The sequence below is a fragment of the Coregonus clupeaformis genome, unplaced genomic scaffold (genome assembly GCF_020615455.1).
Source record: "Coregonus clupeaformis isolate EN_2021a unplaced genomic scaffold, ASM2061545v1 scaf0337, whole genome shotgun sequence".
Lineage (NCBI taxonomy): Eukaryota > Metazoa > Chordata > Actinopteri > Salmoniformes > Salmonidae > Coregonus > Coregonus clupeaformis.
The window spans coordinates 164,289-182,750 of record NW_025533792.1 but is presented as its reverse complement, the minus strand read 5'-3'; the positions used below and the strand labels follow the sequence as shown (position 1 = coordinate 182,750).

Below are 18,462 nucleotides of genomic sequence, written 5' to 3'. Positions count from 1 at the left end.
TTTGATTTGATTTGATTTTGATCCTGAACTTGATTATCAAAATCTTTAGAAATTACACACATTCCACTGCACTTTACGCTGTTATGGGGTTCTAAGTCCCTTAATCTCAGCCCGTGAGTCTTCATCCCACTCATATGACAGTGGCGTAGCTAGTGCATGGTGTAGGGTGTGTGTGTGTGTGTGTGTGTGTGTGTGTGTGTGTGTGTGTGTGTGTGTGTATGTATGTGTGTTGGAATGTTGTAAAGCTGGAAAAGTCTAGTGTGTGCATTGTAATAGGATTTAGGTTTCATGACGTATAACCGGGTATTGCAGTAGCCTGTTGCGGTCCAAAATACAATTCACCATGTAGTGATACAAAAACAGAATTGCTGCAATTAAAATGTAGAACTGATGTGTACGTGTGTGTGTGTTTGTGTGTGTGTGTGTACGTGTGTGTGTGTGTGTGTACGTGTGTGTGTGTGTGTCTCTCTCTCTACAGTAACGATGGACAAAGAGTGTGGATGGTCAGAGGCCTGTGGACGCAGGAGCCCAGGGGGTGACACGGTGCCCTCTGCATCCCACAAGCAGTCCCTCCTCGGGGCAGAGACTCTCAGTCGAGCTCCAGGACCACGGGGAGGACCAGGCCTCAGCGGAGGGTAAGCGCTGAGACGAACACCCCCCACACACACACACCTACACACCTACACACACACACACACCAGGCTGCGCCGAGGGTGATCTCGCTGCTACCCTAGCCAATCGGATCAGGTGATGGTGTAATGTTGTGTGGGTTGCTGCTCAGTCTGAACATTAGAGAGGACAAAGAGATCAACAGAACAGACTACCTTTACTTCTCTATGAAGCATAATTACTGAATGGCATACCTTTACTTCTCTATGAAGCATAATTACTGAATGGCATACCTTTACTTCTCTATGAAGCATAATTACTGAATGGCATACCTTTGACTTCTCTATGAAGCATCATTAATGAATGGCGTACCTTTACTTCTCTATGACGCATCATTAGTGAATGGCATACCTTTACTTCTCTATGAAGCATAATTACTGAATGGCATACCTTTACTTCTCTATGAAGCATAATTACTGAATGGCATACCTTTACTTCTCTATGAAGCATAATTACTGAATGGCATACCTTTACTTCTCTATGACGCATCATTAGTGAATGGCATACCTTTACTTCTCTATGAAGCATCATTACTGAATGGCATACCTTTACTTCTCTATGAAGCATCATTACTGAATGGCATACCTTTACTTCTCTATGAAGCATCATTACTGAATGACATACCTTGACTTCTCTATGAAGCATCATTAGTGAATGACATACCTTGACTTCTCTATGAAGCATCATTACTGAATGACATACCTTGACTTCTCTATGAAGCATCATTACTGAATGACATACCTTGACTTCTCTATGAAGCATCATTACTGAATGGCGTACCTTGACTTCTCTATGAAGCATCATTAGTGAATGACATACCTTGACTTCTCTATGAAGCATCATTAGTGAATGGCGTACCTTGACTTCTCTATGAAGCATCATTAGTGAATGGCGTACCTTGACTTCTCTATGAAGCATCATTAGTGAATGGCGTACCTTGACTTCTCTATGAAGCATCATTAGTGAATGGCGTACCTTGACTTCTCTATGAAGCATCATTAGTGAATGGCGTACCTTGACTTCTCTATGAAGCATCATTAGTGAATGGCGTACCTTGACTTCTCTATGAAGCATCATTAGTGAATGGCGTACCTTGACTTATCTATGAAGCATCATTAGTGAATGACATACCTTGACTTCTCTATGAAGCATCATTAGTGAATATAGCCTACCTTTTTATACATTTTAAGGAAAGGATGAATATTTGCTCTTGTGCCTGACATACACTGGTGGCTTTGATCGAAAGGTCCCATTACAGGGGTGTGTGTGTGTGAGTTCGCCGATTCTCTCTATAGGCCCATTCAGAACGTTTCCTAAAGTTTCCTAGCCTGTCTGGACTCCATCTCTTTAATAAGGGCGGCAGGTAGCTTAGTGGGTAAGAGCGTTGTGCCAGTAACCGAAAGGTCGCTGGTTCTAATCCCCAAGCTGACTAGGTGAAAAAAAGAGCGATTGCTAAATGACAAAAATGTAATAAGAATCAAATGCTCCTGTCATAATTTAATCTTGTAAAAGGCCTATTCTCACCAAGTGTGTTATTTTCGTCCAAATACTTAGGATGAAAATAATATATACGAGCAACATCTTGTTCACACCAATTACAAAATATCGTCCTACCACAATCTGCCATTTATTTATTTTGAACAGGCTTGATTTGTGTGTCTTTTTGATTGTGAAGATAAGCTGTTTACCCAATATAAATTGTTATCTGGGACACTGTCACTGACAGTCCTCGCACTGCCACTGAGAGGTCTGTGGGTTCGTTGTGTGAATTAATTAATTAATACATTTCTCTCTGCCAGTTTTTTTTACGTTTGCAATGCATCAGTGCAGCAAGGTATCAATTTTAGCCAATGTGATCGCACCACACCAGAGCTACACGTGTCACTCTCCATTCAATCTTCCAGTTCATTACCAGCACTGTAGCCATTCAGCAAGAGGAACCATCGATGCTTCTCTACTCAAATAGGCCTAGGCCTATTAAAAAATGGCTCAAAATAAGGTTAAAACTATATTGCTGTTCATTGTCTACAGATAGGCTACTCATTCAAGAGGAATAGAGAGTGGGAAGAGATAGAACAGTGGAGTGGCCAGCAGGAGACGTGTGAATTGCACAAGAAGGAAACCGTGAAGAAGACTGAGAGAAGTTAGAAGTTAATTAATATATTAATGCATCATTCGTGTAGCGTTTTTATTAGGGTATGTATTAGAGGCCTGCTAAAGGTAATCTGGGCCGAGACCACCGGTACCATAGGAAACCCTAAAAGACAGAGTTGACCATTAATCAATTAGGGGTTGCACAGATTTAGACAAAAGCCTCAAATTAAAATGTAGGGTGAACATAACATTTACATTTACATTTACGTCATTTAGTAGACGCTCTTATCCAGAGCGACTTACAAGTTGGTGCATTCACCCTATAGCCAGTGGGATAACCACTTTACAATTATTATTTTTTTAGGGGGGGGCGGGGGGGTAGAAGGATTACTTTATCCTATCCCATAACCACCCATCGTTCGCTAACATTGATCAACGTCTGATCATTAGGCTGTGGACAGGTTGTCTAAGCATTAGGCTGTGGACAGGTTGTCTGATCATTAGGCTGTGGACAGGTTGTCTGATCATTAGGCTGTGGACAGGTTGTCTGATCATTAGGATGTGGACAGGTTGTCTGATCATTAGGCTGTGGACAGGTTGTCTGATAATTAGGCTGTGGACAGGTTGTCTGATCATTAGGCTGTGGACAGGTTGTCTAAGCATTAGGCTGTGGGCAGGTTGTCTGAGCATTAGGCTGTGGAAAGGTTGGCTGATCATTAGGCTTTGGACAGGTTGTCTGATCATTAGGACTGTGGACAGGTTGTCTGATCATTAGGCTGTGGACATGTCGTCTGATCATTAGGCTGTGGACAGGTTGTCAGATCATTAGGACAGGTTGACAGGTTGTCTGATCATTAGGCTGTGGACAGGTTGTCTGATCATTAGGCTGTGGACATGTTGTCTGATCATTAGGCTGTGGACAGGTTGCAGATCATTAGGACGGGTTACAGGTTCGCTGATCATTAGGCTGTGGACAGGTTGCTGATCATTAGGACAGGTTACAGGTTGGCTGATCATTAGGCTGTGGACAGGTTGTCTGATCATTAGGCTGTGGACAGGTTGCTGATCATTAGGACAGGTTACAGGTTGCTGATCATTAGGCTGTGGACAGGTTGTCTGATCATTAGGCTGTGGACAGGTTACTGATCATTAGGCTGTGGACATGTTGCTGATCATTAGGCTGTGGACAGGTTGCTGATCATTAGGTTGTGGACAGGTTGCTGATCATTAGGCTGTGGACAGGTTGCAGATCATTAGGACAGGTTACAGGTTGCTGATCATTAGGCTGTGGACAGGTTGCTGATCATTAGAATGTGGACATGTTGCTGATCATTAGGCTGTGGACAGGTTGCAGATCATTAGGACAGGTTACAGGTTGCTGATCATTAGGCTGTGGACAGGTTGCTGATCATTAGGATGTGGACAGGTTGCTGATCATTAGGCTGTGGACATGATGCTGATCATTAGGCTGTGGACAGGTTGCTGATCATTAGGCTGTGGACAGGTTGCTGATCATTAGGCTGTGGACAGGTTGCAGATCATTAGGACAGGTTACAGGTTGCTGATCATTAGGCTGTGGACAGGTTGCTGATCATTAGGATGTGGACATGTTGCTGATCATTAGGCTGTGGACAGGTTGCAGATCATTAGGACAGGTTAAAGGTTGCTGATCATTAGGCTGTGGACATGTTGCTGATCATTAGGCTGTGGACAGGTTGCTGATCATTAGGAGAGGCTACAGGTTGCTGATCATTAGGATGTGGACAGGTTGATGATCATTAGGCTGTGGACAGGTTGCTGATCATTAGGCTGTGGACATGTTGCTGATCATTAGGCTGTGGACAGGTTGCTGATCATTAGGCTGTGGACAGGTTGCTGATCATTAGGCTGTGGACAGGTTGCTGATCATTAGGCTGTGGACAGGTTGCTGATCATTAGGCTGTGGACAGGTAGCAGATCATTAGGCTGTGGACAGGTTGCAGATCATTTGGACAGGTTACAGGTTGCTGATCATTAGGCTGTGGACAGGTTGTTGATCATTAGGCTGTGGACATGTTGCTGATCGTTAGGCTGTGGACAGGTTGCAGATCATTAGGACAGGTTACAGGTTGCTGATCATTAGGCTGTGGACAGGTTGCTGATCATTAGGACAGGTTACAGGTTGCTGATCATTAGGCTGTGGACAGGTTTCTGATCATTAGGCTGTGGACATGTTGCTGATCATTAGGCTGTGGATTGCTGATCATTAGGCTGTGGACAGGTTGCTGATCATTAGGCTGTGGACAGGTTGCTGATCATTAGGCTGTGGACAGGTTGCTGATCATTAGGACAGGTTACAGGTTGCTGATCATTAGGACAGGTTACAGGTTGCTGATCATTAGGCTGTGGACATGTTGCTGATCATTAGGCTGTGGACAGGTTGCTGATCATTAGGCTGTGGACAGGTTGCTGATCATTAGGCTGTGGACAGGTTGCAGATCATTAGGACAGGTTACAGGTTGATGATCATTAGGCTGTGGACAGGTTGTCTGATCATTAGGCTGTGGACAGGTTGCTGATCATTAGGGCTGTGGACAGGTTGCTGATCATTAGGCTGTGGACAGGTTGCAGATCATTAGGAGAGGCTACAGGTTGCTGATCATTAGGCTGTGGACATGTTGCTGATCATTAGGCTGTGGACAGGTTGCTGATCATTAGGCTGTGGAAAGGTTGGCTGATCATTAGGATGTGGACAGGTTGCTGATCATTAGGACAGGTTACAGGTTGCTGATCATTAGGCTGTGGAAAGGTTGGCTGATCATTAGGATGTGGACAGGTTCGCTGATCATTAGGACAGGTTACAGGTTGCTGATCATTAGGCTGTGGACAGATTTTCTGATCATTAGGCTGTGGACAGGTTGGCTGATCATTAGGCTGTGGACAGGTTGCTGATCATTAGGACAGGTTACAGGTTGCTGATCATTAGGCTGTGGACAGGTTACAGGTTGCTGATCATTAGGACAGGTTACAGGTTGCTGATCATTAGGCTGTGGACAGGTTGCTGATCATTAGGATGTGGACAGGTTGCTGATCATTAGGCTGTGGACATGTTGCTGATCATTAGGCTGTGGACAGGTTGCTGATCATTAGGCTGTGGACATGTTGCTGATCATTAGGCTGTGGACAGGTTGCTGATCATTAGGAGAGGCTACAGGTTGCTGATCATTAGGCTGTGGACAGGTTGCTGATCATTAGGCTGTGGACAGGTTGCTGATCATTAGGCTGTGGACAGGTTGCTGATCATTAGGCTGTGGACAGGTTGCTGATCATTAGGCTGTGGACATGTTGCTGATCATTAGGCTGTGGACAGGTTGCTGATCATTAGGGCTGTGGACAGGTTGCTGATCATTAGGCTGTGGACAGGTTGCTGATCATTAGGCTGTGGACAGGTTGCTGATCATTAGGAGAGGCTACAGGTTGCTGATCATTAGGCTGTGGACAGGTTGCTGATCATTAGGCTGTGGACAGGTTACTGATCAATAGGCTGTGGACATGTTGCTGATCATTAGGCTGTGGACAGGTTGCTGATCATTAGGCTGTGGACAGGTTGCTGATCATTAGGCTGTGGACAGGTTGCTGATCATTAGGCTGTGGACAGGTTGCTGATCATTAGGAGAGGCTACAGGTTGCTGATCATTAGGCTGTGGACAGGTTGCTGATCATTAGGCTGTGGACATGTTGCTGATCATTAGGCTGTGGACAGGTTACTGATCATTAGGCTGTGGACAGGTTGCTGATCATTAGGCTGTGGACAGGTTGCTGATCATTAGGCTGTGGACAGGTTGCTGATCATTAGACTGTGGACAGGTTGCTGATCATTAGGCTGTGGACAGGTTGCAGATCATTAGGACAGGTTACAGGTTGCTGATCATTAGGCTGTGGACAGGTTGCTGATCATTAGGACAGGTTACAGGTTGCTGATCATTAGGCTGTGGACAGGTTGCTGATCATTAGGCTGTGGACAGGTTGCTGATCATTAGGACAGGTTACAGGTTGCTGATCATTAGGCTGTGGACAGGTTGTCTGATCATTAGGCTGTGGACAGGTTGTCTGATCATTAGGCTGTGGACAGGTTGCTGATCATTAGGCTGTGGACAGGTTGCTGATCATTAGGACAGGTTACAGGTTGCTGATCATTAGGCTGTGGACAGGTTGCTGATCATTAGGCTGTGGACAGGTTACTGATCATTAGGCTGTGGACAGGTTGCTGATCATTAGGCTGTGGACAGGTTGCTGATCATTAGGCTGTGGACAGGTTGTCTGATCATTAGGCTGTGGACAGGTTGCTGATCATTAGGAGAGGCTACAGTTTGCTGATCATTAGGCTGTGGACATGTTGCTGATCATTAGGCTGTGGACAGGTTGCTGATCATTAGGCTGTGGACATGTTGCTGATCATTAGGCTGTGGACAGGTTGGCTGATCATTAGGCTGTGGACAGGTTGCTGATCATTAGGACAGGTTACAGGTTGCTGATCATTAGGACAGGTTACAGGTTGCTGATCATTAGGCTGTGGACAGGTTGCTGATCATTAGGCTGTGGACAGGTTGGCTGATCATTAGGATGTGGACAGGTTGGCTGATCATTAGGCTGTGGACAGATTGCTGATCATTAGGACAGGTTACAGGTTGCCGATCATGAGGCTGTGGATAGGTTGCTGATCATTAGGCTGTGGACAGGTAGTCTGATCATTACGATGTGGACAGGTTGCTGATCATTAGGCTGTGGGCAGGTAGCTTATCATTAGGACAGGCTACATGTTGCTGATCATTAGGCTGTGGACAGGTTGGCTGATCATTAGGCTGTGGACAGGTTTCTGATCATTTTGCTGTGGACAGGTTGTCTGATCATTAGGCTGCGGACAAGTTGCTGATCATTAGGACAGGCTACATTTAGCTGATCATTAGTCTGTGGACAGGTTGTCTGATCAATAGGCTGTGGACTGGTCGCTGATTATTATGACAGGTTACAGGTTGCTGATCATTAGGCTGTGGACAGGTTGATAATCATTAGGACAGGTTACAGGTTGCTGATCAGTAGGACAGGTTACAGGTTGCTGATCATTAGGCTGTGGACATGTTGCTGATCATTAGGCTGTGGACAGGTTGCAGATCATTAGGACAGGTTACAGGTTGCTGATCATTAGGCTGTGGACATGTTGCTGATCATTCGAGGCTGTGGACAGGTTGCTGATCATTAGGCTGTGGACAGGTTGCTGATCATTAGGCTGTGGACAGGTTGCTGATCATTAGGCTGTGGACAGGTTGCAGATCATTAGGACAGGTTACAGGTTGATGATCATTAGGCTGTGGACAGGTTGCTGATCATTAGGCTGTGGACAGGTTGCTGATCATTAGGCTGTGGACAGGTTGCTGATCATTAGGCTGTGGACAGGTTGCAGATCATTAGGACAGGTTACAGGTTGCTGATCATTAGGCTGTGGACAGGTTGGCTGATCATTAGGCTGTGGACAGGTTGCTGATCATTATGCTGTGGACAGGTTGTCTGATCATTAGGCTGTGGACAGGTTGCTGATCATTAGGACAGGCTACATGTTGCTGATCATTAGTCTGTGGACAGGTTGTCTGATCAATAGGCTGTGGACTGGTTGCTGATTATTAGGACAGGTTACAGGTTGCTGATCATTGGGCTGTGGACAGGTTGCTGATCATTAGGCTGTGGACAGGTTGCTGATCATTAGGCTGTGGACAGGTTGCAGATCATTAGGACAGGTTACAGGTTGCTGATCATTAGGCTGTGGACATGTTGCTGATCATTAGGCTGTGGACAGGTTGCAGATCATTAGGACAGGTTACAGGTTGCTGATCATTAGGCTGTGGACAGGTTGCTGATCATTAGGATGTGGACAGGTTGATGATCATTAGGCTGTGGACATGTTGCTGATCATTAGGCTGTGGACAGGTTGCTGATCATTAGGCTGTGGACAGGTTGCTGATCATTAGGCTGTGGACAGGTTGCTGATCATTAGGAGAGGCTACAGGTTGCTGATCATTAGGCTGTGGACAGGTTGCTGATCATTAGGCTGTGGACAGGTTGCTGATCATTAGGCTGTGGACAGGTTGCTGATCATTAGGCTGTGGACAGGTTGCTGATCATTAGGCTGTGGACATGTTGCTGATCATTAGGCTGTGGACAGGTTGCTGATCATTAGGCTGTGGACAGGTTGCTGATCATTAGGCTGTGGACAGGTTGCTGATCATTAGGCTGTGGACAGGTTGCTGATCATTAGGAGAGGCTACAGGTTGCTGATCATTAGGCTGTGGACAGGTTGCTGATCATTAGGCTGTGGACAGGTTACTGATCAATAGGCTGTGGACATGTTGCTGATCATTAGGCTGTGGACAGGTTGCTGATCATTAGGCTGTGGACAGGTTGCTGATCATTAGGCTGTGGACAGGTTGCTGATCATTAGGCTGTGGACAGGTTGCTGATCATTAGGAGAGGCTACAGGTTGCTGATCATTAGGCTGTGGACAGGTTGCTGATCATTAGGCTGTGGACATGTTGCTGATCATTAGGCTGTGGACAGGTTACTGATCATTAGGCTGTGGACAGGTTGCTGATCAATAGGCTGTGGACAGGTTGCTGATCATTAGGCTGTGGACAGGTTGCTGATCATTAGACTGTGGACAGGTTGCTGATCATTAGGCTGTGGACAGGTTGCTGATCATTAGGACAGGTTACATGTTGCCGATCATTAGGCTGTGGACAGGTTGCTGATCATTAGGACAGGTTACAGGTTGCTGATCATTAGGCTGTGGACAGGTTGCTGATCATTAGGCTGTGGACAGGTTGCTGATCATTAGGACAGGTTACAGGTTGCTGATCATTAGGCTGTGGACAGGTTGGCTGATCATTAGGCTGTGGACAGGTTGTCTGATCATTAGGCTGTGGACAGGTTGCTGATCATTAGGCTGTGGACAGGTTGCTGATCATTAGGACAGGTTACAGGTTGCTGATCATTAGGCTGTGGACAGGTTGCTGATCATTAGGCTGTGGACAGGTTACTGATCATTAGGCTGTGGACAGGTTGCTGATCATTAGGCTGTGGACAGGTTGCTGATCATTAGGCTGTGGACAGGTTGTCTGATCATTAGGCTGTGGACAGGTTGCTGATCATTAGGAGAGGCTACAGTTTGCTGATCATTAGGCTGTGGACATGTTGCTGATCATTAGGGCTGTGGACAGGTTGCTGATCATTAGGCTGTGGACATGTTGCTGATCATTAGGCTGTGGACATGTTGCTGATCATTAGGCTGTGGACAGGTTGCTGATCATTAGGACAGGTTACAGGTTGCTGATCATTAGGAAAGGCTACAGGTTGCTGATCATTAGGCTGTGGACATGTTGCTGATCATTAGGCTGTGGACAGGTTGCTGATCATTAGGCTGTGGACAGGTTGCTGATCATTAGGCTGTGGACAGGTTGCAGATCATTAGGACAGGTTACAGGTTGATGATCATTAGGCTGTGGACAGGTTGCTGATCATTAGGCTGTGGACAGGTTGCTGATCATTAGGCTGTGGACAGGTTGCTGATCATTAGGCTGTGGACAGGTTGCAGATCATTAGGAGAGGCTACAGGTTGCTGATCATTAGGCTGTGGACATGTTGCTGATCATTAGGCTGTGGACAGGTTGCTGATCATTAGGCTGTGGACATGTTGCTGATCATTAGGCTGTGGACAGGTTACTGATCATTAGACTGTGGACAGGTTGCTGATCAATAGGCTGTGGACAGGTTGCTGATCATTAGGCTGTGGACAGGTTGCTGATCATTAGGCTGTGGACAGGTTGCTGATCATTAGGCTGTGGACAGGTTGCAGATCATTAGGACAGGTTACAGGTTACTGATCATTAGGCTGTGGACAGGTTGCTGATCATTAGGACAGGTTACAGGTTGCTGATCATTAGGCTGTGGACAGGTTGCTGATCATTAGGCTGTGGACAGGTTGCTGATCATTAGGACAGGTTACAGGTTGCTGATCATTAGGCTGTGGACAGGTTTCTGATCATTAGGCTGTGGACAGGTTGTCTGATCATTAGGCTGTGGACAGGTTGCTGATCATTAGGCTGTGGACAGGTTGCTGATCATTAGGACAGGTTACAGATTGCTGATCATTAGGCTGTGGACAGGTTGCTGATCATTAGGCTGTGGACAGGTTACTGATCATTAGGCTGTGGACAGGTTGCTGATCATTAGGGCTGTGGACAGGTTGCTGATCATTAGGCTGTGGACAGGTTGTCTGATCATTAGGCTGTGGACAGGTTGCTGATCATTAGGAGAGGCTACAGTTTGCTGATCATTAGGCTGTGGACATGTTGCTGATCATTAGGCTGTGGACAGGTTGCTGATCATTAGGCTGTGGACATGTTGCTGATCATTAGGCTGTGGACATGTTGCTGATCATTAGGCTGTGGACAGGTTGCTGATCATTAGGACAGGTTACAGGTTGCTGATCATTAGGAAAGGCTACAGGTTGCTGATCATTAGGCTGTGGACATGTTGCTGATCATTAGGCTGTGGACAGGTTGCTGATCATTAGGCTGTGGACAGGTTGCTGATCATTAGGCTGTGGACAGGTTGCAGATCATTAGGACAGGTTACAGGTTGATGATCATTAGGCTGTGGACAGGTTGCTGATCATTAGGCTGTGGACAGGTTGCTGATCATTAGGCTGTGGACAGGTTGCTGATCATTAGGCTGTGGACAGGTTGCAGATCATTAGGAGAGGCTACAGGTTGCTGATCATTAGGGCTGTGGACATGTTGCTGATCATTAGGCTGTGGACAGGTTGCTGATCATTAGGCTGTGGACAGGTTGCTGATCATTAGGCTGTGGACAGGTTGCTGATCATTAGGACAGGTTACAGGTTGCTGATCATTAGGCTGTGGACAGGTTGCTGATCATTAGGCTGTGGACAGGTTGCAGATCATTAGGACAGGTTACAGGTTGCTGATCATTAGGCTGTGGACAGGTTGCTGATCATTAGGCTGTGGACAGGTTGCTGATCATTAGGCTGTGGACAGGTTGCAGATCATTAGGACAGGTTACAGGTTGCTGATCATTAGGCTGTGGACATGTTGCTGATCATTAGGCTGTGGACAGGTTGCAGATCATTAGGACAGGTTACAGGTTGCTGATCATTAGGCTGTGGACAGGTTGCTGATCATTAGGATGTGGACAGGTTGCTGATCATTAGGCTGTGGACATGTTGCTGATCATTAGGCTGTGGACAGGTTGCTGATCATTAGGAGAGGCTACAGGTTGCTGATCATTAGGCTGTGGACAGGTTGCTGATCATTAGGCTGTGGACATGTTGCTGATCATTAGGCTGTGGACAGGTTACTGATCATTGGCTGTGGACAGGTTGCTGATCAATAGGTGTGGACAGGTTGCTGATCATTAGGCTGTGGACAGGTTGCTGATCATTAGGCTGTGGACAGGTTGCTGATCATTAGGCTGTGGACAGGTTGCAGATCATTAGGACAGGTTACAGGTTGCTGATCATTAGGCTGTGGACAGGTTGCTGATCATTAGGACAGGTTACAGGTTGCTGATCATTAGGCTGTGGACAGGTTGCTGATCATTAGGCTGTGGACAGGTTGCTGATCATTAGGACAGGTTACAGGTTGCTGATCATTAGGCTGTGGACAGGTTGTCTGATCATTAGGCTGTGGACAGGTTGTCTGATCATTAGGCTGTGGACAGGTTGTCTGATCATTAGGATGTGGACAGGTTGTCTGATCATTAGGGCAGGTTACAGGTTGCTGATCATTAGGCTGTGGACAGGTTGCTGATCATTAGGCTGTGGACAGGTTGCTGATCATTAGGCTGTGGACAGGTTGTCTGATCATTAGGCTGTGGACAGGTTGTCTGATCATTAGGCTGTGGACAGGTTGTCTGATCATTAGGCTGTGGACAGGTAGCAGATCATTAGAGAGGCTACAGTTTGCTGATCATTAGGCTGTGGACATGTTGCTGATCATTAGGCTGTGGACATGTTGCTGATAATTAGGCTGTGGACAGGTTGCTGATCATTAGGACAGGTTACAGGTTGCTGATCATTAGGAAAGGCTACAGGTTGCTGATCATTAGGCTGTGGACATGTTGCAGATCATTAGGAGAGGCTACAGTTTGCTGATCATTAGGCTGTGGACATGTTGCAGATCATTAGGAGAGGCTACAGGTTGCTGATCATTAGGCTGTGGACAGGTTGCTGATCATTAGGCTGTGGACATGTTGCTGATCATTAGGCTGTGGACAGGTTACTGATCATTAGGCTGTGGACAGGTTGCTGATCAATAGGCTGTGGACAGGTTGCTGATCATTAGGCTGTGGACAGGTTGCTGATCGCTAGGGCTGTGGACAGGTTGCTGATCATTGGCTGTGGACAGGTTGCAGATCATTAGGACAGGTTACAGGTTGCTGATCATTAGGCTGTGGACAGGTTGCTGATCATTAGGACAGGTTACAGGTTGCTGATCATTAGGCTGTGGACAGGTTGCTGATCATTAGGCTGTGGACAGGTTGCTGATCATTAGGACGGGTTACAGGTTGCTGATCATTAGGCTGTGGACAGGTTTCTGATCATTAGGCTGTGGACAGGTTGTCTGATCATTAGGCTGTGGACAGGTTGCTGATCATTAGGCTGTGGACAGGTTGTCTGATCATTAGGACGGGTTACAGATTGTCTGATCATTAGGCTGTGGACAGGTTGTCTGATCATTAGGCTGTGGACAGGTTGTCTGATCATTAGGCTGTGGACAGGTTGTCTGATCATTAGGCTGTGGACAGGTTGTCTGATCATTAGGCTGTGGACAGGTTGTCTGATCATTAGGCTGTGGACAGGTAGCAGATCATTAGGAGAGGCTACAGTTTGCTGATCATTAGGCTGTGGACATGTTGCTGATCATTAGGCTGTGGACATGTTGCTGATCATTAGGCTGTGGACAGGTTGCTGATCATTAGGACAGGTTACAGGTTGCTGATCATTAGGAAAGGCTACAGGTTGCTGATCATTAGGCTGTGGACAGGTTGTCTGATCATTAGGCTGTGGACAGGTAGCAGATCATTAGGAGAGGCTACAGTTTGCTGATCATTAGGCTGTGGACATGTTGCTGATCATTAGGCTGTGGACATGTTGCTGATCATTAGGCTGTGGACAGGTTGCTGATCATTAGGACAGGTTACAGGTTGCTGATCATTAGGACAGGTTACAGGTTGCTGATCATTAGGAAAGGCTACAGTTTGCTGATCATTAGTCTGTGGACAGGTTGCTGATCATTAGGAGAGGTTACAGGTTGATGATCATTAGGCTGTGGACAGGCGTTGCAGATCATTAGGAGAGGCTACAGGTTGCAGATCATTAGGCTGTGGACATGTTGCAGATCATTAGGAGAGGCTACAGGTTGCTGATCATTAGGCTGTGGACAGGTTGCAGATCATTAGGAGAGGTTACAGGTTGATGATCATTAGGCTGTGGACAGGTTGCAGATCATTAGGACAGGTTACAGGTTGATGATCATTAGGCTGTGGACAGGTTGCTGATCATTAGGCTGTGGACAGGTTGCTGATCATTAGGCTGTGGACAGGTTGCTGATCATTAGGCTGTGGACAGGTTGCAGATCATTAGGCTGTGGACAGGTTGCTGATCATTAGGACAGGTTACAGGTTGCTGATCATTAGGCTGTGGACAGGTTGTCTGATCATTAGGCTGTGGACAGGTTGTCTGATCATTAGGCTGTTGACAGGTTGCTGATTGCAGGTTGCATGTTTTCTAATCGTTGTCAATTTCAACTTCATGACTATCACAGCTGTCTCTCCCTTTTTGGCATTCCTCTCCAATCGGAAGTTCTTCATTTTTATACTAGACTAAAATGTAGAGGTAATATCTGGAATAACAATAATTGAACACTACTGATAATAACAACGTGTAATGTAATACTAAAGCTGCAGAGAAAAGCCACATGTTTCTTTTGCGTCTGATATGCGCCAATCCCCCTAGAATTTGGTCTCTGCGGCCTACAGGAGACCGTGGCAATGCCCCCCCAAGCTCCAACAGTGACAGAGCTCCAACAGTGACAGAGCTCCAACAGTGACAGAGCTCCAACAGTGAAAGACCTTCAACAGTGACAGAGCTCCAACAGTGACAGAGCTCCAACAGTGACAGAGCTCCAACAGTGACAGAGCTCCAACAGTGACAGAGCTCCAACAGTGACAGAGCTCCAACAGTGACAGAGCTCCAGGTTGATGATAATTGTAGAGCCTGGACTGTGTGTGTTTGAGCGTGGGCGCCTGCTGGCAAGAGTGTGCGTGTTTGAACGCGCTTGGATTCATGTGTGTGTTTGAACATGCGTGTGTGTGCGCGTGTGTGTGTGTGTGTGTGTGTGTGTGTGTGTGTGTGTGTGTGTGTGTGTGCGTGCGCGTGCGCGTGTGCGTGTGCGTGTGTGTGTTCCAGCAGCAGTATTGTGTCTGCCTGTTAAGTGACATACTAATTAAACAGAGGATTAATGCCACTCCTCCTCCCAGACAGAAGAGAAGAGTGGAGGGAAGGATTGGTGTGGACGGAGAGAGTGAGGGGAGAGAGCGATCAGAGAGAGAAAGAGGGGGGGAGAAAGAGGGGGAGAGAGAGGGGGAGAGAGAGGGGAGAGAGAGGGGTGACGATCAGAGAGAGAGGGAGAGAGAAAGAGGGGGAGAGAGAGGGGGAGAGAGAGGGGGGAGAGCGATCAGAGAGAGAGGGACAGAGAGAAAGAGGGGGGGAGAGAAAGGGGGGGAGAGAGAGGGGGGAGAGAGATCAGAGAGATGGGAAAGAGAGAAAGAGGGGGGAGGGAGGTAGAGGGGAGGGGGAGAGACTCTCCATCCCTCCAGCCAACCCTTTCCTTTGTCTAAGTCCCTGTTTTATTTGTCCACGGCTGCCTCGTCCTCTGTGTCATGAAGCAAGCTGATTGGATGACAGCAATGTGACGGGTTGGAGAACTGTGATGGTGATGGGAGGTCTGTCTACAATATAACGGAATCTAACTGTTGCTAAGGCGTTCTGAATGGTTAGTTTGACCATCGTTGAACTTCATTGGTTAGTACCTGTAACGTTCGTAGGCTGTTGTAAGCGAGGAACATTTTCGGGTGTGGAATGTTCTGAATTTGGATGCATCCAGGGTCCTATCTCTTTACCAGACTGTCTGTCCACACAATTAACCTCTCTGTATCTGTTCACACGATTAACCTCTTTATGAAAATGTCAGCACAGGATTATTTTTTTTCTTGAGATTTAAACCCCATTCCTCTGAATTAGCTTTGGAATTTACATCGCATTACCTCAAATCCTTAGCCAAAATAAGTTTGGCAAGATTTTTTAAACCAGAGCTCTGACAGGCAGGAGTTTGGCAGGAACACTTGTCCACAGTAATTCAATTAAAGTAGGGCACTAGATAGGGTTCATCAACAGTTCAGAGCTTCTGTAAAGGCAGACGCAGTCTGACACTGTGATGACTCAGTGGTTATATTAAAACATGTTACGCTGCTCCAGTGGTTATATTAAAACATGTTATGCTGCTCCAGTGGTTATATTAAAACATGTTATGCTGCTCCAGTGGTTATATTAAAACATGTCACAACGCTGAGGGAAGTGATCTACGGGATCGGTGTCCCATATACGGGACGGTTGAGCTAACGTGCGATAATTTGATTAGCATGACTGTTGTAAGTAACAGCAAACTTTCCAGGACATAGACATGTCTTATATGGACAGAAAGGTGAAATTCTTGTTAATCTAACTACACTGTCCAATTTACAGTAGCTATTACAGTGAAAACATACCATGCTATTGTTTGAGGAGAGTGCACAACAACAAAAAAACATATCACGCCAACTGGTTTGATACATTCACTTCTGAAGGTAAATAATGTACTTACATTAACTAATCTTGCTCTGATTTGTCATCCTAAGGGTCCCAGAGATAGAATGTAGCATAGTTTTGTTTAATAAAATCAATTTTTATATTCAAACGTAGGAACTGGGTTCTACAGTTTGAACCCCTGCTGTCTCTGGCTCCACACCCACCCCGCCCGGCCGTCTAGATGTGTGAAAGTTAGTGTATAAGCTAATGATCCATCATGTATGACATTCCTGGGAGTGTGTAAACTTACATTTTGTATTACCATATCATTTTTGTATGTTCTCTATAGTTATGTACTTGAAAATCTATCAATTGACCAATTCGGCAGATTTGGGCAGACTTGATACAAAATAGCCCAGTATTGCAACGCTTCACTGGCTCAATCTGAAACTTTGCACACACACTGCTGCCATCTAGTGGCCAGAATCTAAATTGTGCCTAAAATGCAATATTATCTTGTGGCCTTTCTCTTGCATTTCAAAGATGATGGAACAAAAACAAAAAAAATAACGCATGTTTTTTTGTTTTGTATTATCTTCTACCAGATCTAATGTGTTATATTCTCCTACATTCATTTCACATTTCCACACACTTCTAAGTGTTTCCTTTCAAATGGTATCAAGAATATGCATATCCTTGCTTCAGGTCCTGAGCTACAGGCAGTTATATTTGGGTATGTCATTTTAGGCGAAAATTGAAAAAAAGGGTCAGATCCTTAAGAGGTTAAATTAGAGCATGGTTACTATCACCTATAGCTGGTAGGATACCAACCCTTCCAACACTATCACCCATAGCTGGTAGGATACTAACCCTTCCAACACTATCACCTATAGCTGGTAGGATACTAACCCTTCCAACACTATCACCTATAGCTGGTAGGATACCAACCCTTCCAACACTATCACCTATAGCTGGTAGGATACTAACCCTTCCAACACTATCACCTATAGCTGGTAGGATACCAAACCTTCCAACACTATCACCTATAGCTGGTAGGATACCAACCCTTCCAACACTATCACCTATAGCTGGTAGGATACCAACCCTTCCAACACTATCACCTATAGCTGGTAGGATACCAACCCTTCCAACACTATCACCTATAGCTGGTAGGATACTAACCCTTCCAACACTATCACCTATAGCTGGTAGGATACCAACCCTTCCAAAACTATCACCTATAGCTGGTAGGATACTAACCCTTCCAACACTATCACCTATAGCTGGTAGGATACTAACCCTTCCAACACTATCACCTATAGCTGGTAGGATACTAACCCTTCCAACACTATCACCTATAGCTGGTAGGATACCAACCCTTCCAACACTATCACCTATAGCTGGTAGGATACTAACCCTTCCAACACTATCACCTATAGCTGGTAGGATACTAACCCTTCCAACACTATCACCTATAGCTGGTAGGATACCAACCCTTCCAACACTATCACCTATAGCTGGTAGGATACTAACCCTTCCAACACTATCACCTATAGCTGGTAGGATACTAACCCTTCCAACACTATCACCTATAGCTGGTAGGATACTAACCCTTCCAACACTATCACCTATAGCTGGTAGGATACCAACCCTTCCAAAACTATCACCTATAGCTGGTAGGATACTAACCCTACCAAAACTATCACCTATAGCTGGTAGGATACTAACCCTTCCAACACTATCACCTATAGCTGGTAGGATACCAACCCTTCCAAAACTATCACCTATAGCTGGTAGGATACTAA

The 18,462-nt window shown here is 45.9% G+C and overlaps 1 protein-coding gene across 1 annotated transcript in view; it reads left to right on the top strand.

The window, feature by feature from the left end:
* Nucleotides 1–483: 483 nt before the first annotated feature.
* Nucleotides 484–18,462, top strand: part of LOC123484497 (collagen alpha-2(IV) chain-like) — a gene marked incomplete at its 3' end in the record, with an annotated part of 149,804 nt that continues 131,825 nt past the window's right edge. Inside the window, exon 1 of the mRNA XM_045214916.1 lies at nt 484–635. Coding sequence (XP_045070851.1) covers nt 484–635 — 152 coding nt within the window. The remainder of the gene's footprint in view (nt 636–18,462) is intronic.